At 34.4% G+C, this 23,833-nt stretch overlaps 1 protein-coding gene and 1 long non-coding RNA gene across 2 annotated transcripts; one reads left to right on the top strand and one right to left on the bottom strand.

Annotated features, from left to right (window-relative positions):
- The first annotated feature begins 275 nt into the window (after nt 1-275).
- Nucleotides 276-9,027, top strand: LOC140054262 (uncharacterized). Its single transcript, XR_011846502.1, has 3 exons — nt 276-1,120; nt 1,324-1,670; nt 3,528-9,027. It is a non-coding gene; the product is annotated as an uncharacterized lncRNA (long non-coding RNA).
- An 8,882-nt stretch (nt 9,028-17,909) lies between these two features.
- On the bottom strand, nt 17,910-20,704 carry LOC140051414 (uncharacterized). The gene is made up of 4 exons (XM_072096631.1): nt 20,147-20,704; nt 19,603-20,059; nt 18,737-19,496; nt 17,910-18,657 (listed from the first exon to the last, which is right to left on the bottom strand). The coding sequence occupies exons 1-4, from the start codon at nt 20,702-20,704 to the stop codon at nt 17,910-17,912; spliced, it is 2,523 nt and encodes an 840-aa protein (XP_071952732.1).
- Nucleotides 20,705-23,833: the final 3,129 nt, after the last annotated feature.

Here is a 23,833-nt window from a genome sequence, read left to right on the forward strand (position 1 = left end):
GGTCTATGAACTTGCGTCCAGACACAGAACTGTGACATTACTATCATAAATGTTGAAACCACTTATAAAACCTTTTTTTAAAGAAAATATAATTGTGTTAGGAGAAGGCTAATAAACAAAATTATAGATAATGTACAAACCTTTTTCTGGATTAATTAATGGAGCAGGCGTTCCTAATAATCTGTTGCTGCTACCTAGACTGATTGTTCACCTTCTGACGATAATTGATTGGCCCCCCCCCCCCCCCCCACGGCATCTGATAACCAAACAAAATTTACCAGGACTGTTTCAATGATTTAATATCTGACGGCGTATTATTATAACATTGGCCTAGATTGACAGTCAAAAGAAGTCATTCTAAATACCTCCCTTTATGTTGACAGAGCCAAAATAAAGTTTTGACCATTATCGAATGATTGTTTGACAGTGACTTATTATAATACCGGCCTGGTTGACAGCAAAAACGAAGAAGATTTTACAGATTTCCGTCTACATCTCAATAATAATGTATTATCAGCAAAGGCTTTCATATAGACTCTCTTCTCCCAGACGTTTTTTGGGTCCAGCAGCTACCTATAAATTATAGTCGAGTTTCCAAATTCACAAAACTGTCAGCCTTAGATACTAAAGCTACCGCTATGAAACAGCTTATTAATGAATGTGTCCTCCTGGGACATAGCTGGCTAGAGCCGCGGCGCGAAAACAACCATGAGTAGTTTTAGTCACGTTTAAAGATGAATTAATACTGTAAGTGCCAAATCCAAGTTAGGTATACTGTGCTTGTGTTCACTGAAGGGTGTCAAGTGAACAGGTGACCAACCATATGGGTTATGCTAATGAGGGCATAGCTTGCTTGGGCTGTGGCTGGCAGTTGGATAGTAAGGCTTGTTGGGTAAGGACCTAGCAAGCACAAAAGGCTTACTTAGAAGCCTATAGAAGTGGTAGATGTACCAAGGCTTACTTAGAAGCATATAGAAGTGGTAGATGTACCAAGGCTTACTTAGAAGCCTATAGAAGTGGTAGATGTACCAAGGCTTACTTAGAAGCCTAAAGCTGTAATACAGTAGTAATTGATATAGTGTATAGCTATAGCTGCACATGTTATCCAGGCATATCTTTGGTAAGCAATTGAGACTTATCTTATTATTATTATTATTATAGTTGTAATTATTTTAAACCAAGAATTATTTATATTGTATTGTTTTATCTATGACTTATTTAGATACTTATGTAAGGTCTATTATTATTGTATAGAATTATTTATGTTGTACTGTATGATAGATACCGTATATATTATTTGTAATCATTATTTATGTGTTATAGTAAATCGGATCAAGTCGGAGAACAATTAAATTCCGCATTTGCAAGAAACTTGTTTGTGCAGTTATAAATACTTAATTTTTAAAAAATGTTTCACGTTCTGTTCCCCACCCCCCTGTAAAAAAAGAATAGCACGGGCGATACCATTTTGACTAGGTAACTGCAGTGACAATTCCGAAATTCTGCCCTCTATTATCCTTCACAAAAAATATTGATTGGAAAATCCCAATATCATAATTATAGTAGGCACTGAGGTGCCATTAAACGGATAGGCTACTCTCATTATTGGCTGCAATGTATACAACAAGGGAGGTTTACCCGCTCAACAATAACTGTGTGGACGTCCGCAGGTAAGTAATATTATTTTTAGGCCTACAAACCCAAATTCCAACGGAGTGTATAGGCTAAGCAGGCACATTACCGTACATAACTAAGCCTAACAGTCCCGCTAACAGTACATCTCGATCAAACAGTGGTGACATCGAAGCGTGGAAAGGGCTATGCTCCACATTGTTTTTCTTATTATCTTTTCCCGGTGGATTTTAGGAGATCAAAAACATTTTTTTTAATCATACATTTTTACAGTAAAACTTGTTCTCATACGACTCTCCGTTTAGGAGTTACGATTTTGTAATTAACATGGTGTCCGGAAATACTACAAACGCTATAAGATTTTGTTTTATTTAACGCTTGGCTGGTCCAAAAATAAATACGCAATGACCCAAATACCCCCCCCCCCCTCCACCCCTCTTTGACAGATCCTGGCTACGGCCCTCGGGTCCTACTAGGCGCATAGGCGATCGCGAATATAGGGTATAATATGGGGAATTCCCTAATATCGATCGGAGTCGGTGGTGCATGAAACGAAAAACAAACAATGGAATTTCCATATTATTTGTCATCGACATTGGATCGGTAATGGGTATTTTCCATTGCATATTAATAACTTGGTAAGTTAGTTATGTCGATCTTCATGGACCTCCAAGATTACTACAACCTGTTAATTTGCGATTTTAACTGCATTTGAAGACAATAAGTACAAAGTAACTAAATGATTATTCAACTACATAATTCGAATAAATCTGCAGCATGCATACAGTTCATGCTTTGCTGCTGTAATTTTTTTTAGGCGGATCTAAGATGATGTGGAGGGTGTGGCATGGGTTCCAAGAGCAAACCCGGCCCAGGGGTTTCAAGGGCCCATGTGGTGTGGGGGTCATTTCAATCAGTTTACTGGCACATAGGCCTAAATCTGATCAATTTCCGTTTGATTAGATAGTAGGGTATTATAAGTTTTAGGTCTTACTTTACTTAATTAATACTATATCATAATTATTATTTATGAACAACTATTGAAGAAACTATATTAGAGATTGGGTGTTGTTGGACCTGGACCCGCCCCTGACGAATTAAACAAACATATCTCAACTGTGAACAAATTCCTTGGGATTAATGATACGATTTTCTCTAGAATAATTAATATTGGTAGCAGTTTACATTACTCTGATTTCTACTGACAAATGTTCACGAAGATTGTTCAGAATATAATTATAATTGCTTAATATTGATCAGAGTTAGTGATGCGTGAAACAAAACAAAAAAACATTAAACCAAAGGGAATTTCCATATTTTCTATTATTGTCATTGGTATTTTTTGGGTACAGTGGGATTTTCCATTACATTAGGCCTATTTACTTTTAATAGTAATGATATGGTGAAGTTATCTCAATCTTCATGGACATTCATTACAGCAACCTGTGATTTTGCGATTTAAACTGAAGTTGTAAGAACAATAAGTAATAGTCATAGAACATAATGCAAAGAAAATTGATCTTGCTTCGAGAGTGCATACTTGATGCTCAGTATTTAGCCTCGTACTGGTGGTAATTATCTCTGTTGTTGAGTAAAATATGCTTTTCGCGCCGCAGCTTTAGCCAGCTATGTCCCAAGAGGACACGCTCATTCAGAAGCTATATCAAGCGGTAGCTATAGTTCTAGAGGCTGACGTTTTTGATAATTTGTAAACTAGGACGGGTCATGATCAAATTACAAACCCCCAATATATCTTTAAAACTCAACAAGCGAGCGGCGTTTTTTTGTAAGAAATATTTCTTGTTTAAATACATTAATATTCATTATGCACATTCAATAAAATATGAACACAGACGTTTTATTTTTATTTTTTTAATACGTTTGTTTTCTTGCAGCACCAAGACATGATGTCAATAAGAATATATATTATGTTGGTGTGCCAATGCGTTTTTTTGACCCAAGCTGATAATTTTACTGCAGTAGTTGGAACTGTTTTTGAAGTAAGAACTAGCTTCAATGATACACTTATGGTTAACAACTATACCACCAGAGTTATAAGAAACAATAAATACACTGATGGTGACTTAGATATAACTTTAAATCATAACAATACTTGTTTAAAATACACATTACGCCAAGTGAAGAAAACCAACGATGGGAGATATAAGATCATCCTGAAAGACTTCAAAACTCATTTAAAATTTGAATTTTCACTCTCTGTCGAAGAGGCAAGAACTGACAATACCTCGGCTATCGAGTTGAAATCTACAAACACTTTTTCCACACATAACGCTGCTCTCAGATGTGAATTAAAAATCAATTTTCTTTGCAAGGAAATATCTGGTAAAGCAATCCTTGTTCGCGAAAATGACATAATAGACTGTGCTTTAACAACTAATAATTGTAATATTACTTATTACGAAGAGAAAGCAGTGTTAACGTTTGTTAGTGTGACAAACGAGACTCAAGGCAAGTATTTACTCAAATGTGGTTCAAATGGCGATACTTATAATTATCTTTATAAATTTAAGATCGTTGTCAACAACAGCTCGCCGTGTAGTTACCAACATACAGTAGGCCTACCCAATTCGTCACTGGAAATTGGTACAAACCAAACGGACAATTATTCAAGTAAGGATTTCGACTACTCCGACTCGCCTATTCAAAAGAATACGGTTATTATAATCGTATTCTTAGCTTTATGTTGTGTTGTCCTACTGGCTTTTATTATAGCAGCGGCTATTTACATTAAACGACGTAGGCATGACAAGCGCACTAATGATGTGCCTAAAAATGAAACTGGTACACAACTCTAGTGTATTGTATTACTTGATCTAAATAAAACGCATTTCCACGATATCCTAATGGACAGATGAAACCTGTGTGGAGTTGTCTGATGACGCTGTTCACGCTTGTTGATCATAATTTGACAGTAGGCCTACATACGTCCGCCACCAACATCTGTGTTACAACCAAGAAGAACAATTACCCAATCCAGGTACACAACGCGAAATAATATTGATAAAATGCACCTGTACCAGTATGCGTCACAGATAACGTAGACCACAGATCACATGTGGAACAGCCAGTGCTGCTGCTGTTGGTGGTAGAAGCGTCCGATTCCGAGTGCTGTACGTATCTCCACATATGACAACAATATTTTGTCAAGTTTCATATAATCAAAATTCGTGATATCTGTTTCTTTTAGTGCTAATATAATATATTTAAGCGGCTTTCACATCGCGGCCGGATTCGGTACGACACCGAGGAAAATATCGTGAGGGTTGAGAGAGTGCTTTCAGATCGAGCACGAATTAGGTTATCCAGTGTCAAACGAGGTCATTCATGCTCACAAAAAATGAATCGTAAAATTTCAGCAAATATATGGCCTCTTTAATCCATCGCTCAGATTTCCGAATCGGATTCACGATCCTATGCTTTACCACTGAACCTATTTTCCAACAATATTTTTCTTATTTTTCTCATTTTTCTCTTCCGAATCCGTTGGGATCCAATAACCAAACTTCCAACATTGTATCACCTTGTCAACTAATGTTGATGAATGGAATATAAATGCTAAAACTAAAATTTACGAATATATCAAAATAAAATAGGATACTTAGATAATTAGTGTTGTTTCAGTGCTAGAACCTTTTTTCAGTGGTTAGGGAATTTTAAGCCTCCTATTTTTGCTCAAAATATACATATTTCTTTTCTGTAGCCTTATACAGTATACACATTCCTTGTCATTATTCCAACATTTGTTATACTGGACATTTGTCCTTTTGTTTTTTGTCTGGTTGTACAATATTTATTCCATGGATGTCTCTCTGGTTTTCACTCGGGCTCAACTTTAATAGAAAACAAACTCCCTAGCTACTGTAAATGTTGCTATTTGAAAATTGGACCAGAACCAATTTGCCAGTAAAAATTAGATAATTTCATGAAAAAATGCCATTATAAATGTAAATATTGGTAAATTGTATAAGATTAGCTATTCTTTTCTATGTTGTTTATTGTATAGTAAAGTAAAGTTGGTCCACACACAAAACGGCCTATCCTTTACCATTGTGTAATTTGATAATACCACCAATTACCTATAGCTGGCAAAGTTTGACAGCCTTGTTCTTGCATTGGGCATTCACATTCATTTTGCCAATTACAATTTCTACCTCTCATAAGACAATATTACAAGTAAAAGATGAGAAATGTTATTCCCGGAGCCCACCTTTAAGTTGTAAAATTAGAGGATACGATACAGATGATACTGGGCAATAATTTATTCACGTAGTTATTAACAGGACCACAGTGGAATAATTAGAATAAGCGTCCCTCTTGATTAGGTGTTATCGTATATAGTATTAAAATATATATTTCCCCACGTTTTTTTCACGAGAAAGTGTCCCTTAATAGGGTTTTCTCTGAGTAGTAATAAATAATAATATAATAATAATCTCACTATTCTCACATTACACATTAAGCGAGTTATATTAATTAAATTAAACTTATAAACCTTAAATATGAAGTTTGATCTTCATGTATGAATAATAATTGAGATTAAGCGACAATAAGAGAATCGGACCTGAAAGATTAAACATAGGTCTAGACTAAATTAGTATTATCACGGAGCTTGGCAGTTTCCAGTTTCGTGATTACAAAAACCACAACCAGACCAACGAGTTGGTTCTTATCATAGTTATCTGATTACCTGAAATAATTATTTGGCCTATGTTTGTTTACTGTACATTATATTATCGCTTCTTGAAATTAATTGATCTTATGGGTTTATTATAAAATCCGTTTATGTCAGATTTATGCCCATTTTTACGCACCGATCTAAAACGTTTTAAAAACAAAATTTAGCATTATTTGTTTGGTAAAAATCGTAACATATTACCGTATGCCCACTGTGTATTTACTTTATAGCATTTTTGCTCACTGATTTGATGTTATGTTTTGAAACTGTTTTTATCGAACGTCAAGTAACCACAACTGATCGCTATATGAAATAGAGATCATAGCTAAATCTTGACGTTTGTTAATTCATTACAAATTGTAATAATGTATATATGCTAAATTAGTTTTATAATTATGAACATGGAATACTTTAAGATTAGACAGTATTTTACCTGAGACTATTCAAAATAATACTAAAGCCGATCTTCCACTAGGCGAATTTGTTCGCGCGAATCGAAAGCGTCAGCTTATACGCAAGCGTAGATAGGGATTTTGGAAGATGGAAACATGAATACGCATGCGTATAAGCTGACGCTTTCGATTCGCGCAAACAAATTCGCCTAGTGAAAAATCAGCTTGGTGACTGATTTTTTAATTGATACATATAAATAAATAGTAGTAATACTAATACAGTAGTTGTCACTATGGAATCGAAATATGAAATAATTAGTATCTTACGAATAGAGCCGTTTCAAATGATTATCGTACATACTTAAGCTTTGTTCCAATTTTCTTGGACGCAATGGAAAGACGTAAGCGAGACGCAAGTACTTTGATCACTTATCACGACCCAATGGATCGTCCAAAATTTGTTTGTGATTGATCTACTCACTTGCGTTGTGCTCCCGATTGTACCTACGTAAATGCGTTGCGTCCAAGTAGGGGCCAAGCTTAAGAAGTGTGAGAAATGAAGTAATTCCTCCTCAAATAATCAGAAACAGTGTTTTTACATTAAGTGATATGATTATAAAAATAGTATTAGTCAAGTTAGAAATAGTATAGTAATAACATTATATATATAGTTATAACATTAAATAGGCCTACATTATTATTAGTAACAGTCATGTATTCACACCTGTTCCGGCACGGTTCCGGTCCGGCGAATCGAAAATCAATGTTTCTTTTTAATAACGCTCCACGCGGCTATGCGCTAATCAATATACGCGTAGACGCGTGAAAACGAAACATTGACGTTCGATTTGATTTTATGGCGCCGGACCGGAACCGTATCGGAACAGGTGTGACAGACCCTTTACAAAAGTGAATAGAGACAGAACATGAATAATGGGATTTAAAAAAAATAGAGGATCTGAAAAACCGTATATAGTCTTTATAATAATGTTAATTAAGAGTAGTCATTTAATAAAAAGTTAAAATTGTATGATTATAAAACATAGTTTTTGTCAAGTTGTTATAAATAGTATAGTTGTAATATTAGTAGGCCTACCTTATTATTAGTAACAGTATTGTGTTCATGTTTTAAAAGTGTAAATAGATACAGAACATGAATAATAGGATTTACAAAACATAGAGGATCTGAAAAACCATATATAGTCTTTATAATAATGTTAGTTAAGAGTAGTCATTATTGGTGCACTGGTTAATTTTAAGTACAAGAAAATATTAGCCTAGTTTCGATTTGGGGTCATACGACCTCACAAGAACTAGCAGTTTTCATTTGAATTTCTTTCCTAAATTTCTTGAATTGTTTACAGTAATTTTTTATTTAATTTTTTATGATTTGTCAGTTTAAAATAATAGAATGTCTTCCTTTCATCTTCGTTTCTTCCTCCTCGGTTAGGTCATGTCAACATTATGCTAACACAGTTACTGCAGTAACTTCAATAACGTGCGCTTTGAGTTTGTTTCTTTGTATATGTTACCGTATTTAATAAACAGTGTGTTATGATTATTCCCCATAAAAAGTTTGTTTAATAAAACACAACAGGCAAACAGTGAAACAAATATATTGCAGTGGAATAATGTTGACATGATCCATTAAAGATGTATTTTCCCCCTGAAAAAATAATTCTTAACAAAATTTTGATTGAAAATGCCATTTTAATGTAACATAATAGTTATTCACTTTGACCAACAATTTGATCGAAAAAAATGTATTTACCTGAAAAATCTGTAATTTAAAGTAAAAAATGGTCAAATTGGCTGCCAGTCAATGTTTTTTTTTTTAAATTTAACCACTTATTTTGTCATTTTATTAGTGAAAACTTTTTTTTTCAGGAAGTGATTAACTTGATTAACACTACAAAATAACATATTAAAAGTTTGATTTAATTAATCTTCATTTTTTCATATTTTTAGGGGACAATACATCTTTAAACAACCCATACAGTACACCTGAAGCCTACACATAATGTTAATTTGGTTATTGTTTAGTGTAGGCCTTTAGCATGCAAATACTATTTAAACCGTTCTAGAATAATTTGTATTGAGTGGATGCTTATTGACAGTGCTTTTAATAAAGAACCAATGTATGATGACAATGGCATTACAGTATTTTCTAAATTGTCAACAACAGTTAAATATTTGCTCAGGTAACACAGTTATACACGGGCACATGGGCTACTAAAAGACCGATCATCATCCACGCAAATTTCCTCCTGCAAACATTCCTGTATTAAAATAAGCATAATGACTATAATAACCATTGTGAATCTAAGAGGTTGAACACAGGTATGTTAATACTTTATTAAAATGGGTTTTCCCATCTACGCTTTTGCACCGTTTTTGAAGTGGCGACGCGGACATTGACAACTGCCAACCAGCGAGTCATCCTATCATGCTACAGTATCGCGGATTGCTCATTACTACATGAGTTATATTCTTTGATATAACAAAAGAGTTCAATAGAGTTATAGTTACTGAATATCATGACTGTGACCCACAATCCTCCAATCTAATGACAATAATCTACTAAGGTTTGTTATAATATTTCATTATAACAGTAGGCCTAACAGTTATATATCGTGATATTTTCAGATAGGATTCTTATATTATACGGACACAGGACCATATTTATTTTAACACCTTATTATCTGAATTATATCTATCCCGTATAGGCCTACATTTTTTTGGATAAAATATAATAGTTTATTTATTTATTATTTACTTATTACTATTTTTTTTATACTCGATAGCCTTTTCAGTCAAAGACTGGTCTCCCAGTGGGCCCAGTTATTATCAGTGGCTGTGATGTACTAATACACCGGGGTAACCCCCTACTCGTCTTGAAAGATGTACTAGGTTCTTTAAAGTGCACATGAGCTATGTGTACACTGGACCTACGGTTTATAGTCCTTATAGTACGGGTTATTATGTCTTCCAGCTCGATATTTGTGCCAAAATAGATTTTTTTTAGCTAATTGTGTTATTCTTGAGATGCTGAATCCAAAAAAGTTAGGTGCCATTTTTTTAACCACTCCTTCAGCCGCCATTTTGTATTTCAAAATGGCCAACGTTCCACACTAAAGTTGGTCATCCATGGTATCATTGGAAAGGGAATGTAATATATCAATAAACGCATAGTTATAGTTACATAGTATTGCGCAATAAAACAAATCACGTGACCAATAAAAGTCAAAAGGTCAACATGCAATTTCAACCAAATACTGTACTGTTTGGTATTGTTGGATAGATTTTTTTATTCTGAATTAAAGTTTATAAATGTTTGCTTGATTTTCTTTCTGCTTTGTCATTGTCCGTTTATATGTTTTATATTATATAACATAATAATTATCTTAATACTGAATAAGTACGGTACTGGATTACACTTAACTTCAATGTCAAGTTTCCGAGTTATTTAAAATCAAAATAACTATAGTCCGTGAACAAAGGTGAAATAAAGTGGTGTCAAATGACATCTTTGTTTTGTTTTGTTGGATAGCTTTTTAAATTCTGAATCTATTTTATTGTAATTGAACGAATTACGGTGTTTTTAACGTCTAAAAATTCCCTTTGATTTTTACGTATTGTTTGTGATTATCGCAATATAAATCCTAACTATACATTGTTATTATTAAAAGTCACATAGAATAATTAATCAAACTATACTTGTTTGTGGTAACTTAATTTTAAGAACTTATCGGAAAGAAGGGAAGCAATATCCGCATTCCAGCAATATTCAAAATAGTTTGAGAAAAAAAGAAATCTTCAGACACCTTATAAATGACATGTAACGATTTCAGTTATTGAATTCCATTTTATAAATTTGTATTTTGATTTTGTTACTTTTAGTGCGACCGGCTTTGACCAAACACCGGTAGGGAATGAAATCGGCTTTTATGTATTACTAGCAATTATACCCGCCCCAGGGCGGGTTTCAAAATTAGTTTACAGCCTTCTCAGTACATAACAACCGACGGCAGTATCTGTCTATACTCTCACCAACCTCCACCCCTCTTCAATAACACCCCATACTCTCTCTTAAAAACAAATTCTTCCCAGTGATGGACAAATTCAATTCAACCTAAGCTTCGAATTGAGAGGAGTATGCATAGTAGTCTGGGCTCCAGACGGAGTTTGTTTCTTAATATTAGTAAAAATATAAACATTTTTGCACATATGGCGTTTCATACGTGTATTACTTGAGTTTGGATACTCCGTCTGGGGAAACACGCAAAAGTCACGTGGTTTGACACCAAGAATTCTTGGTGCATAGATTATCCGGTTGACTAGTTTCAGCTGCATGCGATTGGCTACTCACTCGTACACTGTTTTAATATTCATATTTCAGAATTTCAAAGACTCAACAACTAAGATGGTACGCATGCGCTATGTTACGTTTAGACAATGTACTTTGGTACATTGATCGGGACATTGATGAAAGTTTCTGAAGGCTAGAAATGATTTTATATGCCTAGTAGTAGTCTGGTAATCATTTGATGGGATTTTCCCCAAGAACATGAAAACTCGTCTTGCTTCTCCGCGAATCAAACATTGAATGGATCATTTAATATTACGCGGAGATAATTTGATTTAAATCCCACCTAGACCCTGTCCTGTTATGTGTAGTGGTGTCGTAGCCCTGTCTGTTGTGTGTGAATCCTGTTGTGTGCCGGTGGTGGTATGTAGGCCTACCTCTTATTGGCGTTTTATTTGGCAGATCATACTTGCGAGGCCTAGGCTAAGGACTAAACAATTAATAAACAAAACAACTTGGCAACACAATTTCATTATTTCAACAGTCTCGATCGTACATTCAGCACTGTACGTACTCGATCTTTTTCATTTTGAAACAAAATGATCATTGGTTGATTCGAAATCCATATTTACATACCGCCCGCCCCATATAGCAAAATTGCGGTCTGCAAATCGATTTCTATACGTGTTTCACAAGTCTGTATTTTCAGACAAAAATCGCGGTCGAAATAAAAACAAATAAATTATTTAAAAAAAACAATACAGACTTGGAGCAAGTCTATGCATAGCTACGATGGGTCTAATAATGGTTGAAGTACGTTGTTAACCTTAACTCCTCCCCTGGACAGTTCAAATTTAGTAACTTTTCCTATTACAATTCCAATCATATAGGCTACTTCATTACGCCAGCATTTTCGGTCCTCCTCCTCCCACTTCAAACACACCCCAGATACTGGGTAACGTGTTTAAGAAGGTTTCAATAAAAATTATTTTAGCCATCTCCCAACCCATAATCCCTCAGTGGCAGTTTTCATAAGTAGTTTAAAACATTCCCAATACAGTTTCGGTCTTGGTGATAGGCCTACATCCCCACCCCATCCCATGGATAATTAAAATACTTTAACATTTTGATACCCCATGGTTACATGCAGAAACAGAAATTTGTAAAACGAACAAACATCGAAAGTGCGCCATTTTGACCATGCATTGTGGCCCCTAACTTGGATCCTAGATGGCGGATGATGTTCAAATATAGTAGTTGAACACAGTAACAGTAAACAACATGTGTATGTTCACACAGGTATGGATGTCTGTAATGAGACAACCCAAGAGACCGATACATAGCTGGATATGGTTAAAGTACTTTGCTAAATGTGTAAATGAATAGGTGTCATATTGGTTAATGATTAAAATATGTATATCTATATCTATATTTCCCCAAAAGCCTTCCTGAGGATAATTCAAATACTGTAAAACATTTGCAGTATAATTTTACAATTCGATAGCCTACAACCCCGAGCCCAAGCAAAAATGACATCACAAACCACCCCACCCCCCTCCCAACCCTCCCACAAAAAACCCCAGGACTCGGGGAATTGTTGTAATGTAGTTTAAAACCTTCCCGGTACAATTGCGATCATTTTGATACCCCATATGTATGGTTACATGCAGAAACAGAAATTTGTATAACGAACAAACATCGAAAGTGGGGGTTTTGACCACATTTTGGGCCCTAACTTGGATCCTAGGTGGCGGATGATGTTGAAATATAGCTTAGAACATTCCCGGTACAATTGCGGTCATTTTGATACCCCATATGTAAGATTATGTGCAGTAACAAAAATGTGTATAACGAACAAACAAACAGACAGACAAACAGACAGACAAACTCTCTCACTTATAATATAGATTATTATTATTATTAGTGGTGTTATTATTATTATTATTTTATTGTTCTCGGGCATGATCCCATTGTATCCGTTTGTTGTTCGTATTTGTATTCTTATGAGTATGAGCATATGCCACCGATTTAATTGTATATTCAATAAATTATGTTATCATCTGAAACGGTGGAAGATTATTCGACTAATTATAGCCTACACAGTATAGATGAGCTGTTTTCTATCCTGCCTTCATGGTCACCATGAAAGCCCCAGTGGTCTAATGGTTAGGACATCTGCATATCAAGCAGGCGGGCCGAGTTCGACTTTTTCTCATTCTCATAGATTTCCTCATCTTTATCGTTTCAAATTATTTATTTATTTATTTATTTTTTCCAATTTTTAATTGTTACATAGGACATCACATTTTAAAGCTTTGTTTATAGTGATGCCCGATTCAATCAATCAATCAATATATAACTTTTGCTTAAAACCATGTTCAACTGTAGGCCGTTGCCAATATACAGTAATCTCCCTAAACAATGCTACTTTTAATACTTACGATATTATATGTTTTCATCTTTTCCATTGATTGTAAACCTCTAACTAAACTTTCCAGTATTTTATTATTCAACTTCTGTTTCCAATAATAGTCAATATAAACAATTAATTTTTATTTTTATCATTACTGTAAATAATCATTGTATATATTTGATAATTTATATTTATATTGGTCTTGTTTTTTTTGTTTGTAAAAATCTACTGTAATATTATACCTTATTGTGGTTACCATTATAACAAATGTACGATTGATTGAATAAAGTTCACATATAGTATTTCAAATTAATTAATTAAATTTTAGTATATCACCGGGCGGTTTAGAATTAATGTTCTTTGCCTAATGTGTTTATATAAATATGTAATTTGAATTTGTGTATCCTTTCATTAGTTTTGTTTACAAAATATTTATTTTGATCAAACAATCAACTTATTTTAATGTTTTGATTTATTTTTTCCTATTTGTCAATTTAAATTTACTTCTTCCAATCATTTTCTCCTCTTACTTCACTTTGTTCCAATCGACATACTTAAAAGACTACCAAGTTTTACATTTTAATTATTATTCTTATGTTATTGTTACAAATGTACACCCATTACCCATTACATTTATCTTAGTATTGGAGGAATTTTCATTTGGTGGGTTTGAAAGTAGGGAACAAGGCACCAAATGTCATTACAACATTTTGCAATTGTAATGAAAATAATAAATATATATTTGAGTTGACAGTTTAATATTTGGTTTAGTTTGATACTGTTTTTATGTGGATATCTACTTATTTAAACATTACGATACAAAGTGATACATATTATTTAGTGTAGGTCTACATAAACAATGTCAGTACACCATGGAAGCCTTTAATATACTGATGTTAGGCCTAACTACGAAGAAATTAATATTGAGATTCTATTTAATTATTAATCATTATTATAATATTTAACGATTATAAAGAAGGTCCTATCGCACGAACACGTAAATTAATAATTCTCTATATAATTTGACAAATCATGTTACAAAAACAAGAACAGAACGCGTACCATTATTATACTTGTGTTATGTTTGCATATATCGTAATCCGTTTTTACCACAACCAAAGCCATGTATAATTTGTAATTGTGTGAACGCATGTTAAACGTTATATAAGTAGGTGATAATGTTCTCTCTCAGGTAACACGTAAATCAATACAAATTAACTATAAGAATACTCTGTAAATGACAATAACCCAAATCTGGTAATACGTAAACACTCTAGATTCTAGAAGATATAAACTATAATTCGTTAAAATTAGAAAATCGGAAATTCCAATGGGAATAAGTACTAGTCTATACATAGATAATCTTATTTATTTATTGGGGGAATGGATTTTCCACAATATTGTTCCTGTTACTAGTAGGCCTAGTACTTATTTTTGTCCAGATTGTCACGAACTAACCATTATTTGCTTTTTTCTGACCAATGTAAGTACAATCTATTTATAAACATTGACAATATATAGGCCTACAAATGCCAGTCTTCGAGTACGTGATTCGATTATGTAGGCAATGTAGAGATAGGGGAAAGCAAATGTTAGGCAATGGCAAAATAACTGGGCCGAATAAGTTCGTTTCCTGCTTCACCTTAAGGGGCCTAATTCCGTCGTGTCAGAGCTCAGCCACCAAACGGCGTTCATGATTTCTTTTCAATACATTCATTGTTTGCATTGTTTCTTTTATAATACTTAGCTTTGGTATGTTTATCTTATGTTAAATACGTATCGAAGTACTGCCAAAACGACAGCTTACTATTATATTTATTTATCTATTTTCAAGATGCGATCCCTCACTCTTCATTTCCCGACTAATTTGACAGCTCCACTTCACATATTATGAATATGAATAGGCCTAAACCATTTATCCATTATAACGATTTGAACTTACACCTTTTTATCGGCGGTACTCAATGACAATTGGTTCGTGTAAACAAAACAAAATACACACACACAATACACCTTGAAATAAATGTATACAAATATACTATATTTGGATAATTTAATTTTTAACGCATTTTCGGCCGCGTATATTGAGTGTTGTGTGTCATATTTATAGTCACAGTAGTCAAATTACCTTCCCTGATAAAAAAATTATGATTGTAAAACCTGTATGGGACGGATGTGTCTGGTCTCTTCATGTGGAAATGGAGAAATTGAAGATACTAAAGATTTTTTTTATATTAAAATTGTAACACTAAATGAAAGAATTACTGTAACCATCTTGCAAAATGATCTTACACCCTGCAAAAATGATATATTTATGGATTCCCCATATTAGCAAAATGCTGAGTGATAATAGATAAATGGATATTCTGTTGCAATGAGGAATATCTCATCATTTGTGTAAACGTTGCTTGGGAGAAAAACGATCAGAGCTAAAAATCAATTTTTATTGTCTTTCTATTGCCAGTTATTTATATTTTCATTCATTTTATCTTAACAATTTTAAATGAGCGGCAAACGTTGTTTTGATATCGAAACCAATCATCTTATGTAAGCATAATGATTGTAACTACCGTACTTTACACTGAATGGCGAACTCTATATTCAACTAATGCAAAACATTTAACATATTTATACAGGATTATACACAATCAAGTAGAAATATACCTGTTTTGCATTGTGGTCCTGTCGACAAAAACGGATACAAATTTAAATACAATACAAATACAGTTAATAAAAATAGCAATAAAAAAAAAACAAACAAAAAAACATTATTTGCTTTATAACATGTAGGCCTATGTCAAAAGCGGAATAACTCTCTTCAGCCTAGTCTATACTAAACAGAGGATAGTGATACGAAAAAGTCGCTGTTTTGCCAATAATTTTACTTCTTGTATCCGAAAATGTGGAAAGGAAAGTTACTGTAGATTTACCAATTTTCTAAGCCTTTTGTAGATTAGCGCAATCATCGTATTGGGATTTTGCAAAATCCATATCGAAATACTGAATATAATATTTATAAATTACTAATTTTTTTTAGTAGCGAGATGTTGTCAGTAGGCTTATTTAAGAAGATATGCCAACAGGTACCAGTTATAGTGTGCCGAACTATTTTGCTATTCACATTCACAGACACTAAGCATATTGAAGATGTCACTGCACAAGCTCAATATCACGCTACAATTGGATGTGGATTAACAATTGATCCGTTTCCCTGTACTGGAACATCTGGGGATGCATTTCTGGTTCGGGATGGAACAAAAATAGATTGTTCATTAACAAAAAACAAGTGTGCACTGACTAATCATGAAGGGAAAACGATGCTAACGTTTCTTACTTTGACACGCGAAAACGAAGGGAATTATACGTTTCGATGCAGTACGGATGACGCTATTTACCCTTTTAAATTTGAGATATTTGTCGATAATGGACAGTGTATTGAGCATGCGACAACACGTACATGGCCGGTATTTGGTACAAAAAAGCAAGACAACAAAGTGGTACAACACAAAGACAACACTACAGTCAAAACAAGCATTATTATTATTCATTCACTCATTCATTCATTCAATCTTTTATTTCTTCTGTTATATGTCTTATTGTACTAACAGTGGGATATTATATCTATAAAAAAAGGACAGAAAGGCAAAGACAGAATACATCTCCTTCAATCGACACGGTAACATCAACACCGTTAACGGTATCCCAATAAAAGAAATGAATACATTTAAATATCTAGGAAGTCACATCGAATCGTCATCAAAAGATGTTGAAATAAGAATAGCTAAAGCCTGGACTGCCCTCAACTCACTGATGGTTATTTGGAAATCTTCTCTAACACAGGATATCAAAAGAAAATTCTTTCAAGCCACAGTTGAATCGGTGCTGCTATATGGATCCTCTACCTGGACACTAACGAAAGCTTTAGAAGCGAAACTTGATGGTACATACACTCGTATGCTAAAAGCAGTTTTGGACATATCTTGGAGAGATCATCCAACCAAACCACAGTTATATGGAAATATGCCTCCAATCTCCTCCACAATCAGACAACGGCGTCTTCGCTTTGCTGGACATTGTTGGAGATCGAAAAGAGAACTTGTTAGCTATACACTTCTATGGAATCCAAGACATGGTCGTCAGAAGGTTGGACGTCCCCACAAAACCTACATAGATCAACTATGCGAGGACACAGAGTGCAATCCGGATGAACTGTCTGCTGCCATGGAAGACCAGAAAGGGTGGCGTATCCGAGTCAAAGAAGCCCGAGAAAGCTCGACATGATGATGAGAAAAAGTGGTTGTAGAATGAAAGAATTATCTTAACTTAAAAACAACGAGCACAATATCAATGAATCAACGAGGAAGAGAGAATATATAGGCCTACACTGGGTATATTCCTCCATGATCGAAAAGCGTCGCATTTACACTTACACTTACACTTACACTTAATGTTTGATGGAAATAGTTTAGGCTAGTGCCTATTAGATTCCATTTCTAGCCGAAAATAGTTGTCAAGTCTAGACTTAAAGATGTTCACTGAAGAGGCTTGTATTACATATTCAGGCAGAGAATTCCAGTGATGTATGACTCTGATGGTAAAAAAGTTGGCCCTGCACATAAGATTTCCTCTAAGTTTTGGACGATATAGTTTTAAGCTGTGTCCCCTGGTTCTGATGTTGTGAGACAATTTAAATAAATCTTTTGGGTCAATATCCTCAAAGCCTTTCAAAATTTTGAAAGCTTCAATCAAATCTCCTCGTAGTCTTCTCGTCTCTAATGGTTGAAGATCAAGATATTCTAACCTTTTTTCATATGGTAGATCACTTATTGACTTGACCATCTTTGTAGCTCTTCTCTGCACCTTCTCCAAGATTTCTTTGTCTTTGTTATAGTAAGGAGACCAGGACTGTATACAGTATTCCATATGTGGACGGATGTATGCCTTGTACATGACCTGAAAACTTTCTTTGTCAATATTTTTGAATGTTCTTTTGACAGTTCTCATACTATTCGTCGCTCTAGCTGCTGCTGCAGCACACTGTCGGCTTGGCTTGCAGTCGCTAGTGAAGATAACACCAAGGTCTTTTTCTTCGTTTACTGCCAATAACGTTTCTCCATTTAGACAATATTCTGATTTCTCTGTCTTTCTACCAGCATGGAGCACTTCGCATTTCTTGGTATTGAATTTTAGCAGCCAGTCCTCTGACCATTCCTGAGCCCTATCAAGATCAATTTGAAGTTTTCTTGAAATCCGATTTTTCTTTGATGGTCTTTATAATCTTTGCATCATCTGCAAACATGTTAAAGTCTGCGCTGATAATTTTATCTGGAAGATCGTTTATGAAGAGGATGAATAGGATTGGGCCAAGGACTGATCCTTGTGGGACTCCACTCACTACATCTACCGGCTTGGATGTTGTATTTCTTACAATTACTTTCTGTGTTCTTCCTGCCAGAAACTCAGCTATCCAATTTATAGTCTTACCAGATATTCCATAGCCTATCAGCTTGTGAATTAGTCTTCGATGTGGAACACTATCGAACGCCTTCATATAATCAAGGTATACGATATCCACATCTTCACCACTATCTAGAGCTTCAGTGACTGTTTCGAATGTTTGTAGCAAATTTGTTAGACAAGACCTACCACTTAGGAATCCATGTTGACACCTAGACAGCATTCTACTTCCTTTAACAAAGCCAAGCACATTGTCTTTGATGATTGATTCAAAAACTTTACATGGTATTGATGTTAGGCTGATGGGCCGATAATTTTCAGCTTTCTTCTTGGATCCTTTCTTGAAAATTGGTGTGACATTTGCAGTCTTCCAATCTTTTGGTAATTTACCTGTCTCAAGTGAGAGCTTGAAAATGATAGTAAGTGGATGAGCTAGAGAACTGGCACATTGGTTCAGAACCATAGGATGGACACCATCTGGACCAGGAGCTTTGTTTGGTTGCTGTTGATTTAATTTTTTTTGAACATCTTCTACCGAAAATACAATATTTTCAAGAATGTTGTCGCTGTTCCTGCTATCAAACTGGGGTAGGTCACCATCTGGTTCATGGGTATATACAGATTGAAAAAAATTTGCTCAACATTTCAACTGCTTCCTGGTCATTTTCGGTCAAACTTCCATCTTCTTTTACAAGATTAGTTATACCTTCTTTTACTTTTTGTTGTTCCCTAATGTACTTGTATACTGGCTTAGGATTTTTCTTAAAGTTCTTCATTAACTTTTGCTCATGTTCTATACGTGCCTTTCTCACGTTTGCACTTGCGACATTCCTCTGTTTCTTGTACTCAAGGTAGTCCTTGTACTGGTTTGTCTGTCTGTACTTTTTGTATAATTTGTGTTTCTTCTTTATACTCTTCTTTATTCTAGCTTTCAGCCATACAGGTTTCATGTTCTTTCTCATTGACCTCTTAGGTATATATTTTTCAGTTTCTGCATTGTAGATTTCCATAAATGTTTCCCATGCCTGGTTACAACTTTTATCATCAAGCAGAGCATCCCAATTTAATTTCCCAAATGAATCATTTAGTCTCTCATAATCACCTTTTGCGTAATTCTTTTGTTTTTTCTCATCACTTCCAATAGGATTTCTTGAACAGGTATACTAAAAAAACAATACATCATGATCACTTTTCCCAAGTGGGCTACAATGTTGTATCTCTTCAACTGCACTTTCATCATTTGTCAATACCAGGTCAAGCATTGATGGCCTTTGTCCTTCTTTGTGTCTTGTCGTCTCAATTACATGCTGATGTAGAAATAAGTCTTGGCTTGTTTCGTAGAAACTCTCAGCATCATCTCCCTTTATGCCTTCAGCTTCCACTCTATATTCCTCCCACTTGATCTGAGGATAATTAAAGTCTCCCATTAACAGTCTATGAGTTACATTCTGCTTCATGGATTCCTCGATTAGTATATTGAGGGCTCTGTTGTTTTGTCTTGAGCTACTGACACAGCTTCGGTAACATACTCCAATCAATATTGTTTCATATAATGTTAACTTGATTTTGCACCAAATACTTTCATTGAACTGATTCTCATTTAGCACATAGCATGAAGTGGCCTGCAATGATTTGTGACAGAGCAACATTACTCCTCCTGCTGAGGTTTCGCCATCATGATCCCTTCGGAAAAGGTCGTAATCAGGAATAGAAAGTATACCGTCTGTTACTGTTTGTTTGCCCCACGTTTCAGTAATTCCAATAATGTGTGGCTTGTAGAGTTCAATATCCATTTTGAGTTCATCCATCTTTTTTACAATACTTTGTGCATTTGTGTAATAAACATTTAAAGACTCTCTATTTACAATATTTACATTTTCTATAGCTTCTGCATGTTTTCTAACGTCTCTCATCTGTTCCTTTCGTTCTCCGAAAGGGCTGATGAGGTTGACGTTCCACATATATCTCATCCTCCTCACTGTCTTCTGAATCAGTAAATGATTTTCTTCCTACCATTATTTCTTTAGGTACAGCACCCTTTACAGGAGTTTCTTTCATAATGTTGTTATCCTTCTTGGTTGTGACTAGAACAACTTTGTTTTTCTCTATCTTCCATTTCTGCCCATCTTTTCTTTTTATTTTTAGCTCTTCTCGTAGCTCCCTGCCTCTTTTCCTTTCCTCATAATTTAGATCAGGCGAAATGTACACATTGGAGAGAACCTCACTGACACTGCTACGTAAATTCCTTGCTAATTTTAATACCTTTTGTTTATTTTCTGATGACGCCAGCTTAACTTTGATCAACCTTGGTTTTCCCTCGTGGTTTTTTCTTCCAAGACGAGTTAGATCGAGTATTGGTACATCAGCTACCTTGAGCTCCAAAAGCACTTTCTTGATTTGATTTCCATCATCCTGGTGACCTTGACCCTCATCATCATTTTCCGTTTCGGGAACATTGTGGAAAATCAGATTTGATTGTCTATTCTCTTTGTCAGCTTTGCTTTCAAAGAAGCTTTTAACCTTGTTTTCAATTATCTTTTCAATATTTGTTTCTTCTTTAACCACTGATTTTTCCATCTTCTGTATGACTTGTGTAAGGGACTCAATCTTCATCGTCAATTCTTCCAGATTGTTGCTATTTGGAATCGAGTTTGGGAAAAAAACAGACTGCCTATCTTCCAATACTTGGTTACAGTCCAAACAGAACCATCTAATTTGTGTGTATTGTTTACCTTTCTTGGATAAAACTTTGAAGTCAGATTGGAGTAGCCCAGCACATTCAAGGTGTGCCCATCCACAGCACCTATCACACATAACAGCTTTGCTATCATCAATGTTAGTATGACATTCTTCATATATACACTGGAATTCATCATCATTTTGTTTTTCTACTGCTAGGCCTAGGCCCCTTTGCCTTCTATTGTTGTGGTTATTCACAGGTCTGCTAGCTGTCATGCCTGGCTGACTCTGGGACTTTGTCTGCTGTGTACTTGGGGCTAGCCTATCAGACTTTTTTGAAACATCTTTCTTACTTACAGGACTTTTTACAACTACCATTTTGGCTGATGGAAGCAATCTATAAGGCACTTAAAACCTAGCTAAACCAATCAAACCTGTATCCTCTTCTTGAATCGCTTTTTTGAAATGTTTTTTTATTTCTGCATTAAACACCCTCCTCAGTCTACTAATATAGGCCTAGTCGAAGCAAACTTGCGAACCGTTCGCAAGTTTGCGTTTGAATCAATGAATTACGAGAACTATTAATTGATTCAAACGCATGAATACATTTATACTAACATTATAGAAATTTGTTGCACATTATTATCTTGTATTTGTGTATGTTATCAATATGCTGCTCAATTGGGTACCGATATATATATATATATATATATATATATATATATATATATATATATATATATATATATACAGCCAATTAATACACCAAGTTAACATTTAGAGGCTGAAAGACACAATTCTGAGAAAATATTTACTATCTTAATATTGTATGGTACACTTGTTGCGTACCGTAACCATGCTTTTAAGTATTGTAGAGTTTATATTTTGTATATATGATAGGCTGTTATAGAACGTTAAGACCTCAAACGATCTCTTTATAATAATATTACTATAACTATTATATTATAGCGAGATAACCTGTTAAATCTTAATGTTTTGATAGCACTGTAGTTGTGAAAATATTTGACTTTATTTAATTTAAGTATGAATCAATTTTAAAATTAGGTCAAGAACATCGAATATGATGGGATCGTAATTATCAATGTTAAGTATGAATATATATTTTTAATTCAAGATCGTAATGGATAATTAGTGAGCTGTCAAACAAGCTTACTTACACGACCGTATCAAAATCTTGAATTTCATATCACGTATGCCGGTGAGGAAATTATCATTTCTTTATTCAAATTCAAAACAATATAACATTAAAAAGCTGTACAGGAATGAATTCAGGGCAGCACAAAAAAGTAACCAATGGTCAAACTTATTTCCATTGTGGCCCTTAAGGATGAAATAGGGACAGAATATAGTTATATAAAATTAGGCAATTACAATTAATAATACAATTAACATATGTATTAAATAATGTTACAGTACTCAGAAACCATCCAGCATAACCTCTCTGATGTGATTCCTGACTTTACTTTTGAATTGATTGATGGTCTCTGAGCATTGTATCCATTTTGGCAGGTGATTCCATGACGTTATTGCCGTGTTAAGAAAGGTTGTCATGGGAGTGGTTACTGTACCTATATGATCAATAAATTGATTGAGATGCAAATCTAGTATTGTACTGGTGAATTACACTTGTTTACGAATACCATCATTCATTTTCCGCAATGTGATCACTTGTTTCAAGACGAAGAATAGCCTATATCTGGCTGTCTAATTTTGTGCAGTTTGCAATTTAACTTTCAATGATTTCTTTAATCCGAGTATGTACCACACGCTACACTCATAATCATAAAGGCATAACACCAAACTATTTGCTAGCAACTTTAAGAGATCTCTGAAAGTTAAATACTTTTTATTTCTATATAAAAATGTAACCCTTGAGTTTACTTTCTTTATAACTGATTTACCTATACAATCTCCAGTTAGATTGTTATCAAGTTCAAGTCCTAGATAACTGACTGTCGGTTCGTTTGTGATAACATAATCATTATATATGACTTTAAGTCTGATTGGTTTCAAGATAAAAGAAACTTTATTTGTCGTCGTAAAAAACAAGATAAATAATATCGGTACATAAACGAACAAAACAAGAACTTTTTGACTAACATTTTTAATCATTGTTCTTTCTTCAGATATAATGATTTATTATTTTTAGTCAGCTCACTGTGTCGGTCAGTTGGTCGGTCGGTAAACACTAACTTGAGCACGCGACTACAGCATGTATATGGCCTTGTTTGTTTAAC

Source organism: Antedon mediterranea, chromosome 1, assembly GCF_964355755.1.
Source record: "Antedon mediterranea chromosome 1, ecAntMedi1.1, whole genome shotgun sequence".
NCBI lineage: Eukaryota > Metazoa > Echinodermata > Crinoidea > Comatulida > Antedonidae > Antedon > Antedon mediterranea.